Source organism: Notamacropus eugenii, chromosome 2 (genome assembly GCF_028372415.1).
Source record: "Notamacropus eugenii isolate mMacEug1 chromosome 2, mMacEug1.pri_v2, whole genome shotgun sequence".
Taxonomy (NCBI): Eukaryota; Metazoa; Chordata; class Mammalia; order Diprotodontia; family Macropodidae; genus Notamacropus; species Notamacropus eugenii.
Genome location: NC_092873.1, coordinates 506650296 through 506676968, shown reverse-complemented (window position 1 = coordinate 506676968; position 26673 = coordinate 506650296). Strand labels below are relative to the sequence as shown.

General features: G+C 52.5%; 3 protein-coding genes across 9 annotated transcripts; 2 read left to right on the top strand and 1 right to left on the bottom strand.

Moving 5' to 3' along the window:
* Nucleotides 1–550: 550 nt before the first annotated feature.
* Nucleotides 551–9344, top strand: PRDX1 (peroxiredoxin 1). Its single transcript, XM_072649254.1, has 6 exons — nt 551–816; nt 2432–2578; nt 4378–4531; nt 5055–5177; nt 5406–5536; nt 8919–9344. Exons 2-6 carry the CDS (start codon nt 2473–2475, stop codon nt 9002–9004), a joined length of 600 nt encoding a protein of 199 aa, XP_072505355.1. The 5' UTR covers nt 551–816; nt 2432–2472; the 3' UTR covers nt 9005–9344.
* Nucleotides 9345–10376: 1032 nt separating this feature from the next.
* On the bottom strand, nt 10377–15491 carry MMACHC (metabolism of cobalamin associated C). 2 transcript variants are annotated; one of them, XM_072649246.1, is made up of 5 exons: nt 15186–15433; nt 14740–14985; nt 12888–13082; nt 12374–12526; nt 10377–11638 (listed from the first exon to the last, which is right to left on the bottom strand). In XM_072649246.1, exons 1-5 carry the CDS (start codon nt 15264–15266, stop codon nt 11231–11233), a joined length of 1083 nt encoding a protein of 360 aa, XP_072505347.1. In that variant the 5' UTR covers nt 15267–15433; the 3' UTR covers nt 10377–11230. The 2 variants fall into 2 exon arrangements, with proteins under 2 accessions (XP_072505347.1, XP_072505348.1); XM_072649247.1 differs by lacking the exon at nt 14740–14985 and having other exon boundaries at nt 15186–15491.
* A 366-nt stretch (nt 15492–15857) lies between these two features.
* Nucleotides 15858–25573, top strand: CCDC163 (CCDC163 homolog). 6 transcript variants are annotated; one of them, XM_072649251.1, is made up of 10 exons: nt 15858–15987; nt 16971–17010; nt 17223–17401; nt 17492–17573; nt 17710–17869; nt 18108–18175; nt 19515–19582; nt 19881–19981; nt 21310–21440; nt 23715–25573. In XM_072649251.1, exons 3-10 carry the CDS (start codon nt 17249–17251, stop codon nt 23762–23764), a joined length of 813 nt encoding a protein of 270 aa, XP_072505352.1. In that variant the 5' UTR covers nt 15858–15987; nt 16971–17010; nt 17223–17248; the 3' UTR covers nt 23765–25573. The 6 variants fall into 6 exon arrangements, with proteins under 6 accessions (XP_072505352.1, XP_072505354.1, XP_072505351.1 ...); XM_072649253.1 differs by lacking the exon at nt 23715–25573 and adding an exon at nt 23118–23140; XM_072649250.1 differs by lacking the exon at nt 23715–25573 and adding an exon at nt 21768–22167.
* The last annotated feature ends 1100 nt before the right edge of the window (nt 25574–26673 follow it).

The following is a 26673-nucleotide window of genomic DNA, read 5'->3' as shown; positions in this document are numbered from 1 at the left end:
AGTTTTGAGCCCAAATGTTACACTTGCTGTTTATCCTTAGTGAATTTCACCTTCCATTCAGCTCCACAGCTACGAGCTTGTATTTTCCAGTCCTAGCTCAGGGTGCGTCAGTCAGCCCTCCCAGCTGTGCATCAGCACCCTATGCGATGAGCTCTCATCCACCTGGGCCTCCACTCTGGTCAAGGGGAGAAACGTCGGGCTGCACAGAGCCTTGGGGCACTCCACGGGAGACCTCTGGCTTCTGCTTCTCTTTGTAGTTGTCGGGCAGAGCACGGGGCCCGGGATGCAGCGAGTGCGGGGGCTGTACGGCTGCTGCTATGCGGTTACATTGTTACTTATTAATTGTTACTAATTATCTTTTAAAAAGCTCAGCAGGGCATGTGTCTCATGGCCGCAGGGAGTTCCCAAGCTGCACCGACACCTCGCCAGGGGTTCAGGGGTGTTCCGAGGCAGCCGGGCCGCTGGGAGGGAGAGAGAGAGGCGATCTGTATCGGGGGAGGGATTTCCTGGTCTGAGAGGCCCAGACGTCAGGTGGTGGGGGAGAGGGCCCAGTGAGCGTGATCTGGGGTTGGGGAAGGAGGGGCGTCCTGCCCCCGAACCCCGGAAAAGTGCCGAGTCATGCTGAAGGCGTGGATGAGGAGAGGGAGGGAAGCAGGGAGGAGGCGGGGCTTCAGGCGGCCGGGCCCGCCCTCTGCCGCCCAGCCTCTCGCGAGATCAGGGGCTTATAAAGGCGGCGCTGGGCGCAGCATCCTCGCGCTCTCCAGCTCCTGCTCAGGGGTTCGGCCTTTCTTCGACCTTGTCTGCGGAGCCTAGCTGGTGAGGCCAGGGAGCGGGCACGTCCCCCACGCCACCCCCTCTCTGCCGCCGTGCTGCCCCTCCTCGGGCGGCTGGGGACGGGCGGGGAAGCTCGGGACGTCCTGGGAAAGGCGGACGACCCCCCCAAGGACGCTGATTGGCTGGTGGGGGCGTGTTGGGGAACCTTCGGGTGGGGGGCGGGACTTGAAGTTCTCGAAGCCACATCAGATTGGTGGAATAGAAGCCGGGCCCGGGCGTGGGACAAATGGGGAAACTGAGGCACGGGCTCACCTGCCCCGAAACAGCCTCTTACAGGGACCCCCACGGCCTTCTCTGTTTGGACCGTGGAGGAAACTGGGGCTCCGGGGGGGAAGCGAGGCGCCTGGGGAGGAGCGGGCGGCGGCGGCGACTCTACTTTCCCGCCCTCTCCTCGTGGTTCTCCCCGGTGTGACCGAGGAGGGGGCCCCCCCGGGGAGTGCAGCAGCCCATCGTCCCGGGGTCCCAGCATCGGGAGCCGGGGGCACCGGGGCCCTGGTGCCCCCGAGGGCCTCCATCCTCCTCTCTGGCCACGTGGGCAGCACTGTCGGCCTCCACGGTCCGATGATCGGGAGGGGGTGCGGTGGGCTGCACCCCTGCCTAGGCAGGGTCCTTTCCGGGAGGTGGCCGTGGGGGAAGGGCATTGGAGCAGGGTCCCTCGGGGCTTTTCTGTAAAGTGGGTTCGAAGGGGGTGAACCTCGTTCCGAGAGGGCGCCCCTTCCGCTCTCCGCCTTCAGGCAGCTCGCTGGTGGGTCGGGGATTGGAACGCCGACCCAGCCGTGACCACGGATAAGTCACTTAGCCTCCGTCTGCCTCAGTTTCCCCAACTGTAAGATGGGGATAACCCCCGGTTAGCGCGGATCTCCCCGGGTGTGGGTGTGAGGAGCAGATGAGGTCGGAGTTGTGAAGCGTTTAGCCGAGTGCTGGGCACATAGTGGGTGCCGCAGAAAGCCCCCGTCTCTTCCTCCCCCCTTGTGGATGCGCGCTGGGGTGAGCCCACCCCGAGAGGGCAGGGCAGGGCCGGGGGGGCTTCCGGTGCACCTGGGCTTGGAACCGGCAGCTTCTGCCTGGCTCTGCAGTGATCAGTCTCTCCGAATGGAAATCAGTTCCCCTTAACTCCTAATCTCTGCTTAGCACTGCCCAGAATTTCCAGCCTAGGCCGGAGCGCAAAACCACCCATCTTTCTTCCTTTTTTCCTGGGGACTGGCTGGTTTGGGAGAGGGCCGTAGGGTAGAGGCCCCTCCCCACGAGGAGTCCGGTCTAGCCGGCACAAAACCCTGTTGCCTAATCGGGCTGTGGAGAACTGCTCAGCCCTGGGAAGTTGGAGGGGACTGCCGGGGTTGCTTTCTAGTTTAGGATGGCAGCCAGGACTTTGCTTTCAGAAAATCCTTCATTTTAAGTGACTAGATCTCCTTGTTATATGTGACCAGGAGGGCAGAGGGCTCCAAGGGCAGTAAGATGGTCAGGTGTGGTTCTAGGCTAGTATGTCCCCTTGGTGCCCGGCGAGTCTCTCAGTGCTCCCTAAAAGTGAGCTGCCTCGGGTTGTCTTAGGAGTGGGAAACTTGGTACCTCTCCTGAAGTCACCTCTCTGGTTTTCCAGCCTCATTCCTCTTGGCCCCCAGTTACCGTCATACTGTCAACATGTCTGCGGGCAATGCCAAGATTGGGTTCCCAGCCCCCAATTTCAGAGCTACAGCTGTTATGCCAGATCGGCAGTTCAAAGACATCAGCCTTTCTGATTACAAAGGTGAGTTGAATTGCCCGAGCCTGATTAACATTTCTTGATTAACCAAGTCTCCATAACAAAGGCACCTTTGTGCACTTTCTGCTGAGCTGTTTTTATTTCCTGTCTAGGGCTGAGTGGTGATGTTGCCCCCCCCCACTGCTTATTCCAGGAGAGAATAATACTGTGGCCTATCTCCTTCCCTCCCCATCTGCGCCCAATTCTGATATCAAAGGGCCTTGGATCTCCTCAGATAAAATGGCTGATACCCAGAGGACCTTGGCCAGCCTCTCCTCTGGGGTCTCAGCTGGCTTAGGAAGGTGCTTTCCTTTTTGTGCCTTAACTGAAGGCTCTCTTCAGTGCCCCTCCCCTCAAGGGCTGATGTCTGGGGTGCAGTTGGGTCTCAGAATGGCAAAGGAAGAGGGCCTGGTCACTCAGGCCTGCTGGGTTTTCTGGGTCCCGAAAGTGTCCAGATTGCTTCGCAGCTGCAGCTGCTATTCTGAGCTAAGCCTTGCAGAAGCTGATGAACAGAGAGGCCCGGCGTGGTGGGTTCTGAGCCTTGTGGGCCACAGCTGGTTGGCAGAGGAAAGGGTAGCTGTCATGCCCTTACATACCCGTGTACACACACTACCCTGACCCCAGAGGGAGGATCCTATGAGAGTGCCAGTAGTCCAAGATGCTGCCCTCCCTTGGGCGCTGAGGAACAGGATGGCACTGACAGATTTGTTGGGATAAACAATGTTCCCATTGAGGTTGGCTTTCAGTGGGGACACCAGATGCTCTCCTCGATTCACTTGTGGCTTATAGAACAACCCTGAGCCTTGGCCTTGTTCTACCAGCATGACTCCCTTGGGGTAGAGCCAAGCTTGGTTCCCAGGGTCACTGGCTAGTTTGAAGGCAGCTTCTAAATAACCTCTAAACTCCTTGAGGAATATGAGCATGTGGGCTGCTTATGTCTTGGAGTGAAATCTGCCTCAGGGAACTGATTTTTTTTCTCTGTATCTCAGTAGGGAGTACCTGCCTGGGCTCCCTCAATCCCTGTGAAGTTCCTGCCCTGATGTGATTAGTTGGTCTCGTCCAGTTACCCAGCCTTCCTTTTTCTGACTGGGCCAGTTATGTCAGCATAATCTGTACTCAGGTGATTGGTGCTGCCTCCTTTTCCCCCTCTAGGTCTCTGAGAAATGGAATCAATCTCCATTACACTAGAAGTGGAGGGAAGCCATGGAGAGACCCTGAGAGGGTGATACTGAAAGGCTGGCCCAGTGTCTAGGTTTCAGTTTGAGTAATCCTGCTTCCCTCTGGCCCCCTGAGCCTTATTCACTTCCTTCTGTAAAGGAAGATCTCACTAGTTAACTGAATTTAGCTCTTACACCCTGGGGTGGCCGCAGCTCCTGCTGCTGGTACAGTTGGTGGAGCCCCTCTGAGGTCTAGGTAGTCTTGCCAGGGAATGAGCCCATACAGGTGTAGGGGAAAGAGGTGGAGGGCAGTGCTTTAAACAGGCAGGACCCACTGGGGTTGGGATAGGGGACAAAAAACCTAATGGCTCAATCCTTGGCCAGTTCAGGACTTGTAATTTGTCTGTGCACAAACCTGCCTCTGCATTGCCAGCACTAGGTGGCCCTGCTCTTGGGTGGAAGAATGCCTCGGCCTCCTTTCAAGGAGGATTCCTTGGGAAGGGGCCATGTGGGTCTGGTCTCTTGAGCCCTTCCATGAGAGGCAGGTAGATAGGTGTTGTGGGTGTGATGTACCTGTCAGTTTAGCGTGTCCAGGTCATTGGGGCCAAACCCCGTGACCTGAGTTCACCAGTGCCCTTTCCCATCCAGGGAAATATGTTGTGTTGTTCTTCTACCCCTTGGATTTCACCTTCGTGTGCCCCACGGAGATTATTGCATTCAGTGATCGAGCTGAAGAATTTAAGAAACTCAACTGCCAAGTGATTGGTGCTTCCGTGGATTCTCACTTCTGTCACCTTGCCTGGTAACTGTCCTGGGTGGTCAGCCTTGCTTTGGTTGGTGCTCCTTGGGCCTTGGGAGCAGTGGGAGGAGGGCCAGGCTTTCCACGCACTTTGGAGCTCCTCAAGCCCAGTGAGCAAATACTTCATACACCCTAAATCAGTGTTTCCATGATAAAGTGCCCATTAGGGGAGACAGAAGGCAGAGGATGATGTACCATGAACAGGCCCTAGACACATAATAAGAAGTGCTCTCATTGGAAGGGGGCCTGGGAGAGTTTTTCTGGAGAAAGTAGGATATGAGCTGAATCTGGAAGGGAAGAGATGAGGGAGGTGGCTTTGCTGAGGAATTCAGAGCCAAGGGCTGCACCTGTAAAAAGGGGGTGCTTGGACTGGCCTGTCCTGAGAGTTAGCTCATGCCACATTCATTTATAAGTGCCTTAGGGCAGTTGGGTGGAGTTCTTCTTTCTCCTCCTTCAGGAGGTCAACTGGGAATAAAAACTTGCCACACTAGTTCAGTTACTTTATGTCTTGTTTCTTTTTCTCTAGGGTCAATACCGTCAAGAAGAATGGTGGACTGGGAGCCGTGAATATCCCATTGATGTCTGACCCCAAACGTACCATTGCTCAAGATTATGGGATCTTAAAGGAGGATGAGGGAATTTCGTTCAGGTGAGCATTGCTATAAATTGTGCTTGGGTATTTCCTCCTGGAGTTCAGCAGCCTTCCACTTCTTCGGCCCAACTGGATGCTGGAGCCTAGAAAGGAGAGGTGAATGTGGGACTTGGCCTATTTCTCTAAGTTTAGAAGTCAGTTCTTCTGATACTAGCTGGTTTCTTTAGTTGTAAAACCTCACAGTGAAGGACTGGTCCTAGCCAGGTGTCTTTTCTTTCTTGTTAGGGGTCTCTTCATCATTGATGACAAGGGGATCCTTCGCCAGATCACCATCAATGACCTTCCTGTGGGCCGCTCTGTAGATGAAACTCTTAGGCTTGTCCAGGCCTTTCAGTTCACAGACAAGCATGGCGAAGGTAAGCCTTAATGAGATGTGAAGAGTTGGGGGGAAGCCCAGGTAGATAGATGCGGAGGGGAAGGCAGCCACTGCCTAGGAGAGGTCGGGGCCATTGTAAAGGGGGAGGGAACAGGGTTAAGAAAGCCTAACGCCTACTTGACAAAGTAGAGTGTGCCTGTCAGATGGTGTCATCCTTTGGTATCAGAGCTCATTCTAAAATGAGTCTTGGGCATATGGGGTACTGTGCTTTCTCCTTTGTTATTTATTGAGGTAAATGCATGTGCTGCTGTAAGGAGAATTGTGAACATTTGTCATAAAACTGACAAAAACAAACTACGAAGGGGATGAGAGCTTATCCTTGGCTTGGGACAGCCCAGAACCCTTGCCTGGCAGCTTCTCCCCTCAGTGAAGGATGAAGTCAGACCAGGGCTTTAGAAGAATTTGACTAGAGGATGGTTCTAGTCCAGACCTGAGGAGATTGATGACCTCCAGTGCCTTGCCTTACCTGACCTCACCCTGAGAGTTAGGAGAAGAGGCAAGAGGCTGGGCCCTCTGAAGGTAGAAACAATTCTTGGCGATTTGACTGTACATGTGAGGTTGAGGAGTCCAGCTTAACACCTAGGTAGCAAATAAGTAGTGTGGCCTCCACTGAAATCAGTACCTTTTGAGCAGAAGTACTCAGAAGTACTCGGTGGAGGGGAATTGAAACCCCTCCATGACTTTTCCTCCTGTGCATTCTCACTTAACCATGAAAAATGAAGAGGAGATGCTTTCTTCCCAGTCTTAGGACACTGCCTTTGCTTGGGGAGTGTGAGCAAATAGGCTGCTTATCTCTTGGGGTGGAATCTGCCTAAGGGAAATGACTTTTTCTGTTAGGTTTTCCAGGAGGATCTCAATAGGGAACACCTGTCTGGGCTCCCTCCCCCCCCCAAGTGAGGTGTGGAGAGGGAGCAGAAAGACTCTCCCTTCTATCCTGTAACAGCTTAGATGAACAGGGTCTCCAGCCAAAGAGCTTGGCGTCTGCTCATTTCATGCTTGTGATCCTGGCCTGGGAAGAGTGCCAGCAGGTTGGGTGGCAGACCCAAGTGGTGCTTCTGACTTGGGGGACCTGTGTTACTGATTCCCCTTTCTTTCTGGTCATTTTATTTCTGTAAAATTTTCTCTCATTTGGCTTCTGGTATATCCCCCAAGAGGTAAACTGAGAGGGGAAAGGATTTTTGAGGATTATAAACTCAGACCTGGGAAGTCCTTTGGAGGCATCTTCCTGTTTCCTCAGGGACTTGTCTGAGGGTGCCCACCTCGTGTCAGATGGATTTCAGAACTGAAGCCACAGGCAGGCCTGGGCACCTGGGAAGTGATCCCAGCTGATGTTGGGGGAGAGAGGATGGCTCCTTAAGATTTTGATCCCCTGAAAATCTTTGTAGCCACTTCCTCTGTTTCCTGAGACCTTGGGCTACTTGTCCAAGAGGCAGAGGAGAGGACAGAAGGGCTTCATGGAAGCAAGGGAAGCCATGGTAATAGAGGGAACACTTGGGAGTCTGACCCTCCAGTCTGTTCTTGCCAGCAAGCACCCCCTGCCCCCATCTCTGGTTTTCTTCTGTCTCCCTCCCCTCCTTGCCCTAAGATGAGTCTTGTTTGGTGGCCAGAGCAGTAGTTGAAGGATTAGAGCCATTTAACCAAAGGTGGCCATGGTTGGCAACACAGCTTATGGATTTATGGAGGAGTTAGATGTGGTGTCTTCCCAAAAGAGGGAGGAGGAGGCCTGAGTAAATGGTCTGTGTACTTAGTCCGTTCCTCTGAGGACCTTTTAAAGGCCTTAAAAAATCTTCTGACACCCAGCCCCCTCAGGGCAGCAGGACTGGAACCTGAGGAGGACACCAGTCCTGAATTAATCCTTAAAATTCCTTTCTGTGGTGGCAAGTTTGTTTTTTAAAAATGATTTATTTTTAGTTTTCAGTATTCACTTCCAGAAGATTGGAGTTTTAAATTTTCTTTCTCCCCCCCAAGACAGCGTGCAATCTGATATAGGCTCTACATATACATTCATATTAAACATTTTCATATTAGTCATGATGTAAACCAAAATTAGAACCAATGGAAGAAACAAAACAGAAGAAAGAGCAAATCGTCTGCTTCCATCTGCACTCAGACTCCATAGTTTTCTCTGGATGTGGATGATATTTTCCATTATGAGTCTTTTGGAGTTGTCTTAGATCCTTGCGTTGCTGAGAAGAGCGAAGTCTGTCAAAGTTAGTTATTGCACAGTGTGGCTGTTACTGTGTTCAGTGTTCTCCTGGTTCTACTCTCCTCACTCAGTGTCAGTTCATATAAGCCCTTCCAGGCCTCTGAAGTCCCCCTGCTCATCATTTCTTACAGCACAGTGGTATTCCATTCCGTTCATTTACCACAGCTTGTTCAGCCATCCCCCCACTGGGCATCCCCTCCATTTCATTTCTGTGTGTGCTGGCAAGTGTTTTGTGGATTTGTGAATGTGCCATGGAGTGTTACTAGTTAAGAAATAGCATTCAGTTGTGTTTAGTTGTCACCATTTGGGGTTTTCTTGGCAAAGGTATTGTAGGTTTGCCATTCCTTCTTCATTGGATTCATTTTGTCGGGCAGTCAGCTAGAGTGATTTGCCCAAGATCACCCAAGCTAGGTGGTGTTTGAGCTGAATTAATGGTTCCAGGCTGGTGTTCTATCTACTGAGCCATCAGCTGCCTCAAGTTCTAGACTAGTATAAGATGCTTTTCACCAGTTAAGTTTTGTACTTCCATTTCCATTTGTCCAATTTTCCTTTTTAAGGAGCTGTTCTCTTCAACAAGTTCTTTTTTCATATTTTTAAAATCACTGGCCAGTTTTTCTTCTATTTCTCTAATTTGAGTTTTAAAATCCTTCCAGAGCTCTTCCAAGAAGGCTCTTTGTGCTTCTGACCAGTTCATATTCCTTTCCGAAGTTTCAGATGGAAGTATAGTCTCAGTGCTGACCTCTTTAGTATTTGTGTTTTGGTCCTTGTCCCCACAGAAAGATTCTGTGAACTTTTCTGTTTTGCTTTTTACTTATGATAATAACCCTTTACCTGGCTTTTAAAGTAGATCTCTGTGTTGTGCTTTCTAAGGCTTCTTTCAACTTGTGGTTCTCTGGGGTTCTGGGCACTATGAGAAGTGACTTGTGCTTCTCAGTAGTGCTTAAGGGGAGGTGTCGTCCCCCCCCCCCCCCCCCCCCCCCCCCCGGCAATCTATGGCCCTACTTTTGTGTACAAGGTCCAGCTATAAAGGGCTGACTGGAGACCTGGTAAGAGTCACTAATGTCTCTTAGGGAATGAGGAGTGAATTCTCCATGGCTTCTGAAAGCAGGACATGCTCTCAGAGGTCACTGAGATGGGTCACCTTTTTGTCTTTCAGTGTGCCCTGCTGGCTGGAAACCTGGGAGTGACACCATCAAACCTGATGTTCAGGGGAGTAAGGAGTACTTCTCCAAGCAGGAGTGAACTGCTCTTTGCAGCCATGGATGTCCCCACCCATGAAGCCTGCAGACTCACTAGCTACTGTCTGCAGGACCAGCTTGCTTGATCTTCCCCAAGCTTTCAACTGGAAGGCGTTTGTAGGGGGAGCCCAGACAGTGTGGGGTAGCTGGGCATGCCCTCTCCCTCTGGGGCCTGATTCATTCAGATCATTCCTCCTTTCCTTGGGGCAGCAGCCAGCCGGCTGAGCCCGCCAGCTCTCTCTCTTAACGACCAAGTGCTGTGTTAATGTTTGTACCATAGTCACTCCATTTGGGCTCAAGCCCACCTGATGTTTTGTAGCTCTATTAAACTTGTCTCATGAAAACAGGTGTGTGGGATTCAGTTTATACAGATGCAACTTAACCTTGCTTGATGTATCTGGGAGGGGACCAGCCTTCATGTGCATCAGCTGCTGGTGATGCACAAGGTGGTAAAACAGACAGGGCTGGGGAGGGAAGGTTAGAGAGGCTAGGTGCCACAGTTCAAGAGACAGGCCCAGCCTGTAAAGAAAACAAGTATTTAACCACTAGGAATGGGAAAAGGCCAAGTCCCTGATAATATTCTAAGGTAGACCTGCCAACAGCTGTATATAAACAAGATACTGGCTGGTATGGACAGGAGATAATCTTGAGGTTGGAAAAGGCTTCCTGTAGCAGGTGATATGAATTCCAGGTATGGGGGGGGACAGAGGAGACAACCAGTGAAAGCATCTAGAAAAATCAAGGCAGGCCAGCACCAATGAGCTGCAGATTTGGGGGGCAGGGTAGTTATAGAGGGACAGGACCAGCTTCATAAAAGGCTTTGAATACTGAAGAGTGATAAGGCTATTGTGGATACTTACTAGGCTGATGGAAAGGCCAGACTGGAAGTAGGCAGCGGTCCAAGCTGAGAATCCTCTGCATTGAGATAATTGAATGTGTGGATACTGATGAGCTCACCTAGGGCCACTGGGGAACATCTGGGTACTGAGAGACAAGCTGCCAAGGAGTTTTTGTTGAGGCCATAGGACTAGGCCATTTCCTCTCCAACCATGTGAACCTCTGATGAGGTGAAGCTGGGGGGCAGCGGTAAGAAAGGAGTGTGCACTGTGAGCCCTTCTGCCTGGCTCTAGAGTAAGAGGGGCCTAAGAATCCTTGGGAGTCCACAGTCAACAGGAATTGCTGGTCTGGCTTCCTAAGCAGACCCAGAAGCCGGCCCAGGGCAGCCCTGAAGGCCCTAGGTCACATAGCAGTACACCACAACCCCTCTTCCTCTCTGGGTGGAGTCCTTGCTCATCAACTCCCAAGCTGGGGAGGGTGGTGCTTTCCCTCCAAATCCATGCCCCCCCCCCCCCCCCCCAAGTAACCACTGATAAGGCTTTTAAGACTTGCAAAGAAGTTTATCTAAAATGTCTTGACCCTCACACTATTAGCAGCTCCATTTTACACATTCAGAAACAGGCTTACACGAAACAAGTGTGGCTTTTCCTTGGGACAAAAGCCGGAAAGGTCAAGGTTGGAGCCTCCTCAAAAGGGCCTCTGCCCAGGGAGGAGGGCTAGCCAGGGCAGGGTGCAGCTCTCCAGGCAAGATCCTTGTCAATGAGCAAGCACATATAGAGCAGGGAATTAGCTGAACCCACAGGACAAAACAAATTCTGGCTGACTCCAGGAATCCCCTTGGATAAGGTGTCTAGGAGGTCAAGCCCACCCCCAAACAGAATTAGCCTGGGGGAAGGAGGGGCAGTAAAGACTCCAATAACCGATGTGCCTGCACAAAATGTTCAGTGACAGGTGGCAGGTAAAAGTCCCAGTCACTGGTACTGAAACCAGGAGAACTGGTGAGACAGTTGAGACCAAGGAGTTTGTCGGAGGCCCTAATATACTGGTGGTGGTTCAATGATGGCCTTGTTTTTTAGGATAGCAGTGCCCACTGACCACCTTAGAGGGGTCTGGCAAGCACAGCCCCCACTTCTATAGTCCTTCAGCCCCTCTTGGAGGGAAAGGAAGGGCAGGCTCCTGACCACCATTTTACACAGGAGGAAACTGAGGGTCAGTAGTAAAATGGCTTCAAGTCTCAGGAGCTCACTACCCTAACCTAGCAGCTTCCAAAATAATTTCCTATGAATTAAAATCAAGTTACGTCCATCCCTTCTTTGGTCCTTGTCCTCCATATCGTGACCAGGCCTCTGTCATAAATGAGTGGATAGCAGCTAGGTGTGGAAATGGAAGGGGACTACGTCCCCTGTGGGACAATAGCAAAGACCCTTCTAGGGGCAGCCTGACCCCCTCTCCAACTGGGGTCCAGTGTCTCTGTGGGCCCAGCCCCCAAGGACTTGAGGGGGTCTGGGGGTGTGCCCTTGAGTAGCTTGAGCAGGCATAGGCGCTGGGCAGGGGGGGTTGAGAAGTAGGTCTTCTGCTCTTCTGAGTAGCGCTCCACAGGGACCACAGCATCCCTGTAAGTCCAGTCTCTCCAGTGGAAGTTGAAGCTCTCCAGCAAAGCAATGCGGCCTTCCCGGGTGGGCACACAATCAAGAGGTGGCAGGTGGGGCAAGTCAGGCACCTCCACCCCTGGGAACAGCACCACCCCACGAATGGCAAACCAGCCCCCATATTGTGGGTGGATGCACACGCCAGCAATTTTCTGTAGAAGAGAGGTGGGGAAGGAGGACTCTAGAGACTGAGTCCTGGTCCTGAAGCTCCTGATCACCCTTGCCTCCCCCCTCCCCTCTCCTGCCCATGGCCAAGAGGGGAGCTTGTGTTATTCTGTAGAATGAAGGATTGGAGATGACCTCCAGGGTCCCAAATCCCGTAATCCTCAGCAATGTGAACTACCTCACTTCCAAAGCAGGAACCCTTTTAATTAAAGCATTCCTGACTGGGGATGGGAGTCACCCGTGGGCTGGAACCCAGGTCCCAGCACTGCCTATGCCAGCCCAGAACTCTTCCATGACACCACTCCTGGCGTCTGGGCCCCTCACCATCTCCTTCAGTTCACAGATGTTTCCTCTGTGTAAGGTGTGACTTGGGGGGAAATGAACCCAGGGCTATCCCTTCCCCTTCCTGACCCTTCCTTTAAAGGGGCAGAATAGGCTGGGCAGGGGTGCAGTGAGGAGACACCAGCAGCAGAGAAGGAAGGATTAGGGAGGTAGAATCAGGCAAGAACAGAGCCTCGGGTCAGAGGGAACATAGTACAATGCAGCCAGGATTCTTGGAGTGAAGGTCAGCTTCTTCCTTCTATCCTAGCAGGGCTGGCTGGGGAACTCTGCAGCAATGATCTTAACAGGATACCTTTCCCTTACCTCAAATCCCTAGGCATTCCACCTCCCTGTTCCCCCTGGGTGCCTCATACTAGGTCCTCGCTCCCCACCTCACCAACCTTGTCTCCCCAGGGGTCAGACTCCACATCTTGCCGCTGGTAGTAGTAGGCTGCTCCTGCCACGTGGGCAGCTGTCTGGGCCAAGATTTTGGGGCGCCGGTTCGGGTGCATGTCATAGTCAGTGATGATGTGTACCTCCTGCTCTGGAAGGCTCTGGGACAGGGACAGAGATAGGGTCATCTCAGCACAAGCAGTGGTCCCCTTCTTATGTGCCTGGGAGGAGCCCTTGGTCTGAGGTGAAGGGCTTAGGGGGCAGAGGCATGGGATAGGGGAGCCGAGGGAACACTGGGGCTCCTAGAGTCTTCTAGAGCTATGGTTATGGAACAAGTGTGCACAGATTGGGGACAGGCTGTACATGTTTGAAGGAGAGGATGGATATAGGCAGGCTGGGTGGGAAAGGGGGCCTGGAAGGTGCCTTAGAGATAACCTGGCTCAGGGTTCAGAGCAGGGAAGACACTCTTCCTTGGAGCTTCACAGGAGGAGGTAGAAGAGGAGGCAGGGTACTTGGTCTTACCTTCTGAAGGTTGGTGAGGTGGTAGGCTACACATTGGTCCACAGGGTCCTTCACTGGCTGCAGGTGGGCACTCTGCAGGAAGGGCTTGAGGGCTCGGTCAAACATGGCAGGAGTGCTGAGGACCACAAAAGCAAGTGTAGGTCCAGGCAGGGGCAGCTGGAAGGCTGGAGGCAGCAGTGCATTGTACCATCCCACCTGGGCAGAGAAAGGCAGGGTGTGCTCAAAAAAGATACACCATGTCCACTCCTACCGTGTCCCCATAACCCTTCTACCCAGCCTTGGCCACTAACAGAAGCCTTCACAAGTCACCCGGAAGCTCAAGTGATCCCCACAACAGCCCTCTCTATGAGGTCAAGTAGCACTTGGCCAGAGGAAGGGAGGAGTCACAGCTGCCCATAGACCTGAGCTGAGTGACTCTGAGCTAGTTCCCTCCTCTTTTAGAGCCTCCTGTCTTGGATCACTCCCCTTTATGGGGCAGGGCTGGAATATGCCTCAGCTCTCAGGTTTCCCAGTCCAGTGCTGGCTGCTTGCCCTCAGAGGGGGAGCTGGCAAGAAGCAGCAGTGTCAGGTTAAAAATTCAAGGGCCAGTACTGCCTGGAGGGCTGAACAGGGGCCACTGTGAGCAAAGTCACAGCTCAGAGGAGGGGAGGTAACTTCCCGTCACCACAACTAAGGGAATCAGTGCCAATGGTAGTCGAAGTCGGCACCAGGTACCATTGCTTCTGTCTAACTGCAGTTGGAAGCTCTGGATTTGGGTCATGGGAATTTTCATTTGGGTTTTTTCAGCAGATGTGACCAGCTAATGCCATTTACGTTTTTACCCTCCCATTTGAAGAGATCTGGGCAACTTTCTTTTCCCATTTCTTGTCTAACCACTGGTTTTGGTTGTGGCTCTTAGAAAGCCTAATTATTTTTTCCTGATCTCCTTAAAATGAAGTATTTAAAATTCCTTTTTTTCCCTGTCTTTTGAAAAATATTTTATCATCTCATAAAGTCATTTGGTCCATTTAAGTTTTCAAGGATTTGTTGCTTGGGTAAGATTTTTAGATCTCTTGGGCTAAGTGTTAAGTGAGTTAAATGTCTTTAGCATCCCTATTACCACAGAAGGTCTTTGTGGTGGGAGCCTTTTTTTTGTTTGCTCATTTTTTCAGCCTTACTTCTCTATTTGGGAGTCTGTTTTAGGGCCAGGTTCTATGTACTTCTGGAGGGAATGTTTGGGTCATGTTGGGTCCTGTTTCATACTCTTTGGGGTTCCATACTTGTTTTCTCTTAGTATTTAGTAATGTGTTGCTCAAAGACCTCAGAACATCAAGTTGGAAACCACTAAGCTCTCATTACACCAAAGCTGCTTGAAACAAGGTGAAGTTTGATCACTGCCCCTCTCAGTTGAAGTTTACAAGCTCCTGACCCCAGTTTGGGTCTGAGTAATACAACTGGAGGACTACCCCTGATTGGAGCTCCAGGTGGTGGCAGCTCCAAGCCTGAAAGTTTCTGCAGGTTCAGAGCAAACTATAGGATGCCCCTGCCTGAGCTTCCTGTACAGGTTGTTCAGGTGTAGGCTTCAGATCAGAACCATGGTTGAATCTGAGAAGTGGCTTTCAGGTCAGATGCAAATAGCTGCCTGCTGCTTGTGTGCCCAGTACATAGCCTCAGGTCAGTGACTGCCTTGTGCTGCCAGCCCTGGGCATGGCCCACTCCTAAACAACCTGCCACAAAGATGTCGCTTGGTTTCTTTCTGGTCCTGCTCTCCACACACAGTGTCAGTCTGGTCCCTGCGGGCTCGCATGGTGCCCTCCTGGCTAGCCCCTGCCTCCAGTCACCACAGCCTTCTGTCTGATGTGGCTGTGCCCACCTGGCTTCCTTGGATGCTGCCATCAGTGCTCGGTGTAACGATCTGAGATCTTTCGCTGGAGTTACTGTGGATGAGAAAGAACTCTTCCTCCGCCCGCGGCCCACCTGGCTGGTCTCCTGGCCCAGTGTCAAGGTCAAGGCCATGTTGGACACGTGGTTGGGACGGGCTCCAGATCAAGGTTATGCACCAGAATTGGGGGGCGGGGGGATTCACTGTTACGGTCTGGACTGGCCATGGGCCCCGCACCTGGGAGCCTCAGTGTCAGTAACAGGGTCCTGGGCCGCCCCCTCCCCCTCCTCTCCCCGCCGTGCAGGAACTGTCTGAAGGTCAAGGGAGCTGCGAGAGGCCCGAGGGGCATCGCACCGTCAGGGAGACCTCCAAAACGCTCCGTACACCCCACAACCTTCCCTTTCTGCAGTTTCTACGCGCGGCTCACGCGTGCTCACCTGGAAGGGGTGCACCTCGAAGCCGAAAGGTCCCAGCGTGGACCGGATCCGGCGCTCCAGCTCAGCTGCCCTGGCCTCCATCGTGCTGGCGCTGGGCCCACGGCTGCCCGCGCACTTCTGTCCACAGCTCCCCCGAGGAGCCACGGCGGGCGCGCTCCCTGCTGGGATATGTAGTTCGTTGCGCAGACGCGCTGGGCCAACGGCTCCACAGCCCAGAGGACTGGACTTCCTGGTCAGCTGTGCGGCTGACGATGGCGGGTGGGGCGCGCGCACAGCCTGCTGGGAGCCGTAGTTCGAGAGCCCTAAAGAGCCCGTTGCGACAGCGGGAGACGGACTCGGTGTTCCAGGAGGCCCCGCGGTGGCGCCGGCGCGCTGGGTTTGAATGAGGTAGCGTCGGCGGGGGCAAATCGGGGGCCATGGCTCCGGTGGCCCGGGGCCGGGCGGTGGCGGGCTCAGCGCCTAGGAGCCCTCGCTGAGTCCCGTGCGTCCCGAACCCCGGCTTTGGCGGCAGCCCCAGGCCGCGCCCCCGCCTCCTACCCAGAGAATCTCGGTCTGGCTCCGAGGCAGGCCCGGCCGGAGCCTCGGAGAGCCCCGCGTAGCCCTGTCGCTGCTGGGGCCAGGCCCGGCGCCCCCGCCCAGCGCCGCTCGCCGGCTGGAGCCCTCGGGCCCCGGCTGCGGCCTGCCGCCCTCCACTCTGGAGCCGCCCCGCCCGATTCTCTCCCCGGTGTCCGAGGACTCCAACTGGGCTGAGAAGCTCGACTCTCTGCTGCAGGTCACTGACGGCAATGTGGCCCGGATCCAGGTGGGCAGCCCTGGGCCGGACAGGAACGGTGGGGAAGCGCAGCGGGTTCTGCCGCAGGCCCCCGCCCTAGAGGTCGCGCCGACCCTGTAGGCCCGCCCCATCCTGGGAGTCTGGCCGCCCCTCCCGGGTGGAAGCCGGCGTGTAGCCCCGCCTCCTGGGCGGAGTTCTGGAGCGGACCGTTCCCCCCCAGGCCCGGTTGGCCCCGCCCCCTGGAGCCCTGAACTCAGCCCCGCCTCCTAGGAGGAAAGCTCTGCGCTAGGTCGGGAAGTCTGACCCGGGCCCAGAACGGGCTGGAGGCCGATCCCATCGCCCACTTGGCCATGAGCTGGCCTTGACCCCTCCAGGCCTCCCCTCTGCAGAGCCCTAAACCTGGCCCCGCCCCCCAGCAATGTGCCGGTGCGTTAGTCGTGGGGTTCGTTGCACCTCTGAGAGCAAAAGGTCCCTGGCCTGGGTCAAGTGGGCCTCCAGGGGTCTGACCCGTCTGTATGCCCTTGGTCCAGGCTCTTGCCTGCTTTGGACCTCGGCTTGTATGTGAAATGAGTTGGACCAGATAGGCTGGAAGCTCTTGCCAGTTCTAAGGCCTTCTTTCTTTTCTTTTTTACCTATACTCTTTTTTTTGAAAAATAGGATTTCCTCTTGATCCAAATTCTTTCCCATCCTCTCTCCCCACCCCCCACTGAGAAGGCAGGCAGTTTAACATAGGTCATACGTGTGTAGTTGTGCAAAACATTTCCAAAATAGTCATGAGAAAGAAAACACAAGACAAAAATAAAGTTTAAAAGAAGTATGTTTCGGTCTGTGTTCAGAACTGTCCGTTCTTTCTCTAGGGACGGTTAGTATTTTTCTTTGTAAGTCCTTCAAAGTTTTCTTGGATTCATTGTGTTGCTGTAACCAGGTGAGGGTGGCGGGAGCTCAGGAGAAGTTGGTTCTTGCTCCTGGGAGCAGGATTGACAGAGCTGACCCGTTCCTTTCTTGCCCTGCAGCAGCGTCTCAGCCCCCTTGTCAGTTCTTCACCGGGCAATTGTAAGTGTTTCCCTCTCCCTCCCTTCACATGCCAGCCCTTTGCCTCCCCTCTGGCTCTTCTCCTGCTTTTCCACTGGTGATCATTTCCTCCTATCCTCCATCCTTAAGCGACCCTGGCCATCTCTGCTCCCAAGGCCCAGGCCCCATCTTTCTCTTGGGAAAGGGCCTGGTCCATGTGGTCCAGTCTTGATTTCACCTCTTGCCTTCTGCAGCCAGCCTGGCTCCTTCTGGGTCCTGGATGCCCCGTTCTAGTCCTGAAGGGGAACTGCCTCATCAGGTCTGGGCCCTGGACCCTCCCCCTGAGGGACAGGGCTGGGATAACACCTGCTTCTCCTTGTCGATGTGGGATGAAATTAATGCCCTTCGGAGCCAGCTCCGGACCCAGGGTCAGGTGCTGTAGGGAATGTATATGTGGGGTGGTTGGAGGGGCTAGGGCTCCTCTGGGGCCCAGGGAGACCCTTTTTTTCCTGACCTGATCCAGGTGACAGTGCTTATGAGTCAGGCCGTACAGGGTCTGATGGAAGACAGGGAGCGTCAGAGATGTCAGATTGCCAGCCTGGAAGGTAACCCTAGGAGGCAGGGCCCCCACAGTAGGCATCCCTCCCTGAAGTCTGAGAGGGTGCCCTCTAGGACGGTCCCCCACCACGGGAGAGGGAAGTAGGGGTGAAGGGCAGGGATGACACCCCCCTTGCTGCCCAGTGGAGCTGGGCCGGCTTCGAGGGGCCCCTGAAGGGCGAACAAGGTTGGAGCAACGAGTGGAAGATCTGAATTCAGAGCTGCAGAACCTACGTCGACAACTGCATGCCCGTCCTGGGGAGGCCAGTAAGACCACCCTCCTGTGGCAAGAGCTGCAGAATGAGTGAGTTTACTTCCTGGGACCCTCCCCAACCCGTGGCCTGTGACTGGCCCCGGCCCCAGACCTTTCCCAAGCCAACTCCCAGGGAGTCTTATTTGCACGGACTTAGATGGATGGGACTGGTCCTCTGCCCCCTGCAGGGAGGAGCAGGGATTGGCCAGGTGCTCTCCTTCCTCCTTCCCTCATCAACTGCATGTAGGTGTCTTGTCATCCTGCTTCACTGACTCTCTGACCCTTCTAGTTGCCAGTTGCTCTGGGAGGAGTATGAGACTGTTCGAGGGGAGCTGAAGCTTCTGCGGGACCAGCTGGGTGAGTTGGGCTCCCTCCCTCTCTGTGGTCTGTTTGAATGATATGTGTGGGGAAGGTAGGAGGCTCTGTGGGATCCCAGCCAGCCCTGGCTCAAGTCCTGACCTGGCCATTTAGCTGCCAGTGTGACCGTGGCCAAGCTGTTCTCCCTCTCTGGAACTCAGTTTCCTCATCTGCAAAATGAGAGCATTAGGTTAGATGAGCTCTACTGTGACCCCCATCCCAGAGAGCCTGGAAGCACACGCACATCATTCATTCATTCATTTGGGGTAGCTAGGCGGTGCAGTGGATAGAGCACAAGTGCAGGAGTCAGGAGGACCTGAGTTCAAATCTCACCTCAGACACTTGACACTCACTAGCAGTGTGACCTCATCCTGGATCATCTTCAGTCATCCTGATGAATATCTGGTCACTGGATTCAGATGGCTCTGGAGGAGAAGTGAGGCTGGTGACCTGCACAGTCCTCCCTCGCTCAAAACAAAGTGAAGTGCAAGTCATGTCATTATTTATCTGATGGCATAGTCTTCTTTGGCAACGAATGACAAACATTCATTCATTCTTTCTTTCTCTAAACGTTTGCCAAGTGTTCACAGGCACTGTTCTGTGATAGAGACTAGGTCAGATACAAAGTTATGCATCCAGGACTCTGCCCTTTGACTGCCTACAGTCCACAAGGGGCATCTAAGCCTGGTACATAGGCAGCCGTAAGTGGTGCAGTGAGGTACTGCTGTTGGGAGGGAAGTGGACTGGAACAAATGCTTTCAGGTGGAGAGGGGACAGGGAGGGCATTTCAGGCACTGGGAACAGCGTGAGCAAAGACTTGGAAGTCAGAGAGCACAGTATGGTTTGTGGGTACGAAGTCCTGGTTGGCTACCTGGGAGCATATGCAGAGGAGAGTAATGCCACATGAGTCCCATAAGGTTAAGAGGGCTTCAGTCCAGAGCTTTGAACTTTCCTGAGAGGCAGTTGACTGAGAGTGTTGAAATGGCTGAAATGGCTGGCCATGCTGAGGGGGAAGAGGGCAAGCCTTCCTCGATTTTTGGGGATCTTCAGGTGCTCCACTCCATCCATTCAAAGTCAGCATGTCTCCTGAATGAAAGAGCCAAGCACTGAAGGGAGGGAGAAGAGGAAGAAGGGAGAAAGGAAAGGAGAAAAGGGAGAATGGAAGGAAGGAAGAAGGAGAAAAGGGAGGGAGGGAGGAGGGAAAAAAGAAAAGAAGGAAGGAGAGAAGGAGAAAAGGGTAGGGAGAGAGAGGGGTTGGGAAGGAGAAGGAAGTTTCTCCTTTCCCTCTGTCCCTGCCCCTGCCCCAGGCCCAGTTGCTGATCTTCTCCCTCTCCATCAGGCCAACAGCAGGAATTGTTACTGAGACAGATGGCGGAGATCCGGCAGGCTCAGGGGCAGAACTGGAAGGTAGGAGCCCTGAAGCCCCAACATTGAAGGATCCTTATCCCTTTCAGGGGTCATCCCTGAAAGGCCTCTTGAGATGGGGCTCTTTGTTCTGCTTTGGAGCAGCTCTGATGCTTTTTCTACTGTCCTCAAAGAAGGGTGGGCTGCCCTTCACCCCAGCAGCATGCCTTCAGGGAGCTCCCTTCCCACCATCCCCACCCCAGGGGACCCAGTTCATTGTGAGCAGCATGGGGGAAGAGGGAGAAAGGCTTGAGTGAAGGGAAAGTTCTGGAGTCATTACCATGTAGGTGTGCCTGGGCAGGTGCTGGAGCAAGTACAGAGGGATCAGGAAGGCCACAGCCGGGCGATGGATGCCACCAGGGTGGAAGCCCAGGATGGTCGGCGGGAGATCAATCTTATCAGGTCTGGGGCCCAGCTGGGGCTGGGAGGTAATGGTGCCCCCTTCTCCCTGACAGAGGCTTAGGAAGGAAGGAGATGGGCTCCTATTGGCCTGACTTTGGAGGTTACTGGATTCTGCTTTCCTTGTTCAAAATTGGGGTTCCTTCGCCTCCTCCCACCCCTGAAGTCCCCTCTGCTCCACAAGGCCTGGCCCATACACACTGCTAGGAGAGGCAGGCAGGAGGGGAGGCAGAGCAGGAACTAGGAGGATGGGGCTTGGGAGGAGTCTGGGGATGGAGGCCTTGGCTCTTTGGAAGAGTCTTGGCCCAGATTCCAGACTTGTGAGGAGGAGGTTGGCCCTCTCTGGCTCTGCTGCAGGCCTGTTTCTCTGGGAGGAATGGGGGAGCTGTGCCTTTGTTCTGGTTTCACAGATGAGACAGGGGGCCAGACCTGGGCTCATGTAGTTGGAAGGCATTTGGTCCAGGCCTTCAAGTGCAGAGAGGGAGGAGGTGGCATAGTGAAGAGAACTGAGTTCCAAACTTATCCCCCACATTTACTGGGTGACCCTCAGCCTCCATGTGCCTCAGGCTCCTCGTGTGTAAAATGGGGATGGTAATAGCCCCGTCTCCTAGGCTGATTGAGAGGTTCCAATGAGATGATATTTGGAAGGCCCTTTGCAGAACTTAATGTGTATATAAATGCTAGCTAATACTGTTATTATTAAGAGTAGTTATTACTGCACTCCTTCACCTGTGCCATCTCCTCCCTCTCCCTCCAGGAGTGGGTGCTTTGCCCGCCTAGGGTCAGGAAGCAAGCTGCTTCATCTTTGGGAGCAGCTTAGAAAACCTGCAATTAGTTGATTGACATCAAGTGCCTACTTTGTATGGGCAGGTGGTGGGTAGAGTACCAAGCCTTAGTTCAAGTCTGGACCCAAACACTTGCTGTGTGCCCCTGGGCAAATCACATAACCCTGTTTGCCTCAGTTTCCTCATCTGTCAAACAAGCTAGAGAAAGAACTGACAAACCACTCCAGTATGCCTACTATGTTCTGGGCCCTGTGCTAAGCCCTGGGGACACAAGGAAAGGCAAAAGCTGACAGCTGCCTCTACCTTTTACGGGAGCACCTTCCTGTTTCTCAAAGCTGGAATTCTTATTCCTCATTGCAGTCTCTCCCTCTCCCCAACCCCCATGGTTTCTGTGACCCTTACCTCCCATTTAGGAGAAACTGAGTCAGGTCTGGGTAGGTGAGATATATAGAGAGAGCAGTATGAGAGAAGATGGGGACCTAGGCCCTGTGAGGCTGTGACCCCTTCCCCAGGACTCTCTTGCCTGACCCTGAGGGCCCCCCACAGGGCCATGGTGTATTCCTTGCAGGCCCAGATACGAGGGGATCCTCCATCCCGGCCAGACTCTGCAATCTCTAGTTCTGACCTGAGTCTCCCGGACAGTGACAGCAGCTGGGATGTACCTTCTCGGGAGACAGGTGGGTGAACTAGACCAAGCCTGGAAGCTTGTGTGTCCCCTCCATGCCTTCCTGTCCTACTCCCAATCACTGTCCTTGGGGCCCAGCGTACTTAACTATCTTCCTGCCTATTCCCTTTAAACCTGTTTCCTCCACTTTAGAATTATCCCTCTTCTGGGCCTAGACCATCTTTTGGCCTCATTTCCTCTAAAGGACCCCAGCCACAAGGCAAGGATCACATGCTTTTCCTCTACATCCCTTCTCCCCATCCCTGTGTTGATCCCCCGGGAGCTTTATGGCCCAGTGTACAGGAGGGCCCTGAACCAGCCATCCGGGCCTGCCCCTCAGCCATGCCAGCAGACCTCCAAAGCAGCACCGGGTCCAGCACCGAATCCAGTACAGAGCGCAGCATGTCCAGGCCTCCTGCAAGGATCCCCCCCACATCTGAGCGGTTGAGCAAGGCATCCAAGCTGCTCCTTAGTGACCTCTGAATGGGATGGTAGCGTTCCATGCCTTGGCTTGCTGAAGGACAAAAGAAATGCCTCTGGGCAGAGTGAAACAGCTCATTCCCAGCAGCCTCCCCTTGCCCCAGGGGCCTTGAGTGGCTTTTTCTCCCCTCACAAGATTTCTTGAGGGGCTACTGGCCCCCAGTCCCTGCACTGTGCTCACTGCTCTGTTCCTCCTCATCTCCCCCAATATTTCTCCTTTTCCCCATCCTCCAAATCTGAAATAAAAAGTGTTAACTCTCTTCTTGCCCACTATAGTTTTTAGAGAAGGTTTCCCCAACTAGGGTGTCAACTGAACCCCAGAATGGCAGGCACATAGCAAATCTGGGTTGAAGGTGGGGCTTCATTTCTTCTCCATCCTGGGCCGGTTGGAGTAAGCCTTTCCCAGCCCTTCCAGCTGCCTACCATCCCCAGCTTCCTCCATAGGACTGGGTCTGGTGGAAAGAGTCTCTCTCCACGTTGGGCTATGGGATGCCTTGGTGGCCGGTATCATGCAGCATTGCTATAAGCATTAAGAGATAATAATTAAGTGCATTAAGAGAGTAAGATATCAACCCAGATGTCTAGACCAAGCAATACTCGATGGTCCCAGGATCCATGGCAAAGGTGCCAAAACGGGGCTGTCTGAATAGGCATGAGGAAAGCAGGAGCACAGCTGTGGGCCCAATGGGTCGTTCCTGTTCAGAGGGTAATCTGGCCTTCCTTTTGGAGAGAAGGCCTTGAATATCTCTCCACACTTCAGATTATCAGGCATGAGGAAAGTGACTTGGAACAAATGAAAGAAGGCTTTGAGGTAAAAACTCAGAAGGATAGGAAGAGGCCCAAAGCAATCCTGCACTTTACCAGGAAGTGTAGGAGGAAGGGAAAGAAAGACCACTAGGGACTCTTCCCAAGGAGGGAGAGGTGTTCAATGAGTCAGATCAGAGGAAGACGAGGTTGGATGGCAGTGGATGATGCCTCCTGAGGAGGGCTACTGAGGCACCTGTTTGCCCACTGGACATTCCCAGAGTTCTGCCTTCCTGAGTCACATGTATAGGATGTGACAGAAGGTTTGTCAAACCCATTAGGTGTCATGTTAGTGATTCACAGACGTGGATGTTGCCGCCAACATAATTCTAGATGTTGTTACTATGGCTTAGGAAGTCCTAGATGGGGAGCAGGGGCTTATGTTATGTTTTCTTCTCTGCTTTAGGATACTGAGACAGCTTTGGGGGGTGAATAGCAAATTAAACAGATGTTATCTACAATGGATATACGGTTCTGGCTTAAAATACAGGTATTCTGGGCACCTGAGGAGTTAAACATGTTTGTCCGGAATCTTGTGAATCTAATGCAAAGGACTTTAAATAAAGAGAGGAAAAGGCTGGGGAGTGGGGGCGGGGTGGGACCACTGCCCAGTTACCCACCAAAAAATTGAAAGACCAAGGAAAGGGGCTGCAGCATAAAAAGTAGTCGATATGTCTAGGAATTCACAGGTGTGGGCACCAGCCAATGTGTCTCTACCCAAACCTGTGTGGTTAGGGTCACTTACGGGTCAAGAACCTCACCAGAGTAGAGCACTGAGATTGGGAAAGCAGGGACCCTCCCACTCTGTCTCTGGATGGATGAGTGGACTTTGTCTGAAAAGGGCAGGAGAGGGAAGGAGGGGTGATGGCCCAGCAGCGGACCTGAAGAAATACTGAAATGAGGAAACCCGGGAAAGACCTCATTTGTACAATGGAACTTGATTGGTGTTCTCTTGCTAATTTATTCCCTTCCTGCTGAAAGAGCTTCCACACGTGTTTTACAGATGAGGAAACTGAGGACCATGGCCCAGGAAGTGTCAGAGGCCAGCTCTGAATTCCTTTCTGAAGGCTGCGGGGCCTGGATTCCAAGACCCCTTGGAAGTCCCTTGACAAGGCTTTGACTGAATTGGGAGGTCAGTCACCACTAGAGGACACTGTGACTTTGTCTGAGGACCTGACTGAGCTTTGGAGCAGGCAGCAGCACAGTTCCCAGCAAGGGTAAAGCCCTGGGGGCCAATATTCCCCTCCGGGTGCCCTTGCCAGGCCTGAGGTGCCAGGCAGCTTTGGCACACAGTTGTCACTTTTTTGGAGTGGGAAAGCCCAGGGAAAATTGTCAAAGCCGTAGGGCCAGAAATGACTTTTGCCCCATTTGTATTGGAAGAGAAAGCCCTTTAGAAATTTTCATTTGTCAAATCCCTGAGAGAGGTGTAGACTGCTGCTGGACTGGGAGTTAGAAAGACCTGAGTTTAAATCCCACTGTAGATATTTACCAGCTGTGTGATTCTGGACAATTCATTTCCCATTTTATGTTTTGGTTTTTTCATTTACGATTTGACTTGATGGTTTCTGCCCCACTTCTAGCTCTAAATCTGGGACCTATTAGGGGAAGGTGCCATGTTAAGTCAAGGCCCTTAGTGAGGTAGAGACAGAATCCAATGTTTAGGACTCTGGGTTGGTTGGTCCTGTGCAGTCCTGGGACTTCAGGAAAGAGGAATCACATCTGCAACCTCCCTAAGCAGCTGTCTGAGCATCTCTGCTGATGGAGAGCTCATTACCTCACCAGTCAGCCTGTTCTACCTTAGGAATTCTTTCCTTCATAGGATCCTTAAAATAGTCAGTCATCTAGTCTATCCCCTCTTCGGCTGGGATTTAACTAAAATGCCATGTCACAAGGCAGAACTAGAATTTGAACCAGGTATACTGGTAAATGTTTAACAACTGGCTCTCCAAAACAAACAAGAAAGTACCCATGGCACACTTTTCAGTTTAATCTGCATTATTAACATTTTCTCCATTGCTTTCTTAAGTCTAGACAATCCTTGATTGGTAGCATTTGTGATTTCTGGGCTGTAAATGGCTTTGGGAGCCCAGTCTGGCTGGCTGTAGGGCACCCTGGTTTGAACCCAGGTCTTCTGACTCCAAATTTAACACTGCTTTCACTGCAACACAGTGTGTCACAAACTAGAATCAATCAATCACTCTCCTTGTAGCTTCCACACATCTGGGAAGTCTAAGGTCACCTGGTTAATTAGTGGCAGAAGTGGACCTGTAACCTCATATCCTGACTCCAACCCAGCACTCCTTGTCCTGTTCCACATGTCCCTCCCGCCTGTAGGTAGCATGCAATAGGTCTACTGGAAGGAACTTCCTGGGTGATCCCTGGGGACCTCTGGACACAAGCAGGGACCAGTTCAATCTCTTCTGTGTCCTCTCCACCACCACCAAATGAGGTCTTTTCTCAAGTTTAACTTCCAGTTTCTTCATCTGATCTAGAGATAGTAGAGTATGGTTTCTAGTTCTCTCAATATCTTGGCCTCCACTTCCAGACATACCCTTCCTAAGGCATGCCTAAAATTGAACAGACTCTAGAAGATGTGGTCAGGCCAGGGCACAGGTCAGTGGAACTCTCACTTCTTTCCTTATTCATGGATATTCTTCCTCTCTTAATGTATGAGCTTTTTTAGCCTCAATATGGTCTCCTTGAAAACTTAAGGTAAAGAACAAGTTTCCCCAAATGACTGTAGCTGACCTTGTCTTTACAATTGCATAGTTCACTGAAAAGGGCAGTCTATGGTTCCACTGTATTGGTTGATTAAAAATAAAAACATTTGGCTCTAAGAGAATAAAGTACCTTCCTAAAGGATTCAGTGTTGGGATCATTCAAGATTCTCTGTGAACCTCAACTATAGAGAGCTGTCTTCAATGACTCCTAGTTACTGTCAAGAAAGACACAAAACAGAAATTTCTTGCCAGTGTCCTTTGCTCCGATGTGACTAATAAGTATCGTGGAGGATAGCCACATGGAAGGGGGAATTCCTTGGGAGACTAGTAGCAGTTGGCACTTCTACTATGTAGGCCACCATTGGGAATGTGTCAGGCCACTTATCTGTTTGCTCCAGGTTTTTCCATTGTTTCCTGGTGCTATTTATCTTCCATTACTGAGAGACTGTGGTACCATGGGATCATCAGAATGAGTTAATACTGGTACTTAGCACCATGCCTGGCATGTTTCTAGGTGCTATCTAGATATCTATTCCCTTATCCCTCCTTATGAGTCCCAACTACAGAGTGATGGTAGCAGGATAGCAGTATTAAAAAGACGGATCTTTGTTTGAGGGAGGGGTCATTGAATGGTTAATAATAACAGCCACCTTTTGAATAGTACTTTAAGACCAAGTATTTTCCAACTATTGTTCATTTAATTCTCATGACAACCCTAGGAAGTAGGTCCTATTATTATCATCTCTATTGTACAGATGAGAGAACTAGGCAGACAGGGTAAGTAAAGTGCCCAGGGTCACACATCAAGCAAGTGTCTGAGGGCAGATTTGAACTCAGGTCTTCCTAATTCCATGCTCTCCACAGAACGGCCTGAACTAGATCCTGAGTATAGTTCAACCTGTTTTCCTCCTCCTGTTCAATTCTTGGCCCTACCCATTGTCCACTGGCGATAACTGTCACAGATGCATGGTACCAATAGACTACCTCAGTGGGCTGATGTTCATCCAGCTGCATATCAGAGTCTAGATAACAGATATTCTTTATCTATCTGCTTTGTCCTGTGTGGATGGGAAGGTTCTTTTAAGGGTTTATGGATCTCATCTGGGAGGCTCTCTGCAGTGTTCTCTGAGCTTGTTGTAGGAAACACAAAGTCACCTGCAAATGGGATCACGAGGAGGCCCTCACCATCCTCAGGGCATCCCTCTTTCATTTGGATTATGGTCACTGGGACAGACTAGCCTA

Bases quoted from the DNA above. Each gene is read 5' to 3' on its own strand.
- PRDX1 (XM_072649254.1), top strand. From the start codon at position 2,473: ATGTCTGCGGGCAATGCCAAGATTGGGTTCCCAGCCCCCAATTTCAGA. The intron at 4,532-5,054 runs GTAACTGTCCTG...CTTTTTCTCTAG, and splicing joins CACTTCTGTCACCTTGCCTG to GGTCAATACCGTCAAGAAGA. The intron at 5,537-8,918 runs GTAAGCCTTAAT...TTTGTCTTTCAG, and splicing joins CACAGACAAGCATGGCGAAG to TGTGCCCTGCTGGCTGGAAA.
- MMACHC (XM_072649246.1), bottom strand. From the start codon at position 15,266: ATGGAGGCCAGGGCAGCTGAGCTGGAGCGCCGGATCCGGTCCACGCTG. The intron at 14,986-15,185 runs GTGAGCACGCGT...TGAGGCTCCCAG, and splicing joins TCGAGGTGCACCCCTTCCAG to GTGCGGGGCCCATGGCCAGT. The intron at 12,527-12,887 runs GTAAGACCAAGT...TCCCTGTCCCAG, and splicing joins ACCTCACCAACCTTCAGAAG to AGCCTTCCAGAGCAGGAGGT.
- CCDC163 (XM_072649248.1), top strand. From the start codon at position 17,249: ATGCCCCGTTCTAGTCCTGAAGGGGAACTGCCTCATCAGGTCTGGGCC. The intron at 18,176-19,514 runs GTGAGTTGGGCT...CCTCTCCATCAG, and splicing joins GCTTCTGCGGGACCAGCTGG to GCCAACAGCAGGAATTGTTA. The intron at 19,583-19,880 runs GTAGGAGCCCTG...GTGCCTGGGCAG, and splicing joins CTCAGGGGCAGAACTGGAAG to GTGCTGGAGCAAGTACAGAG.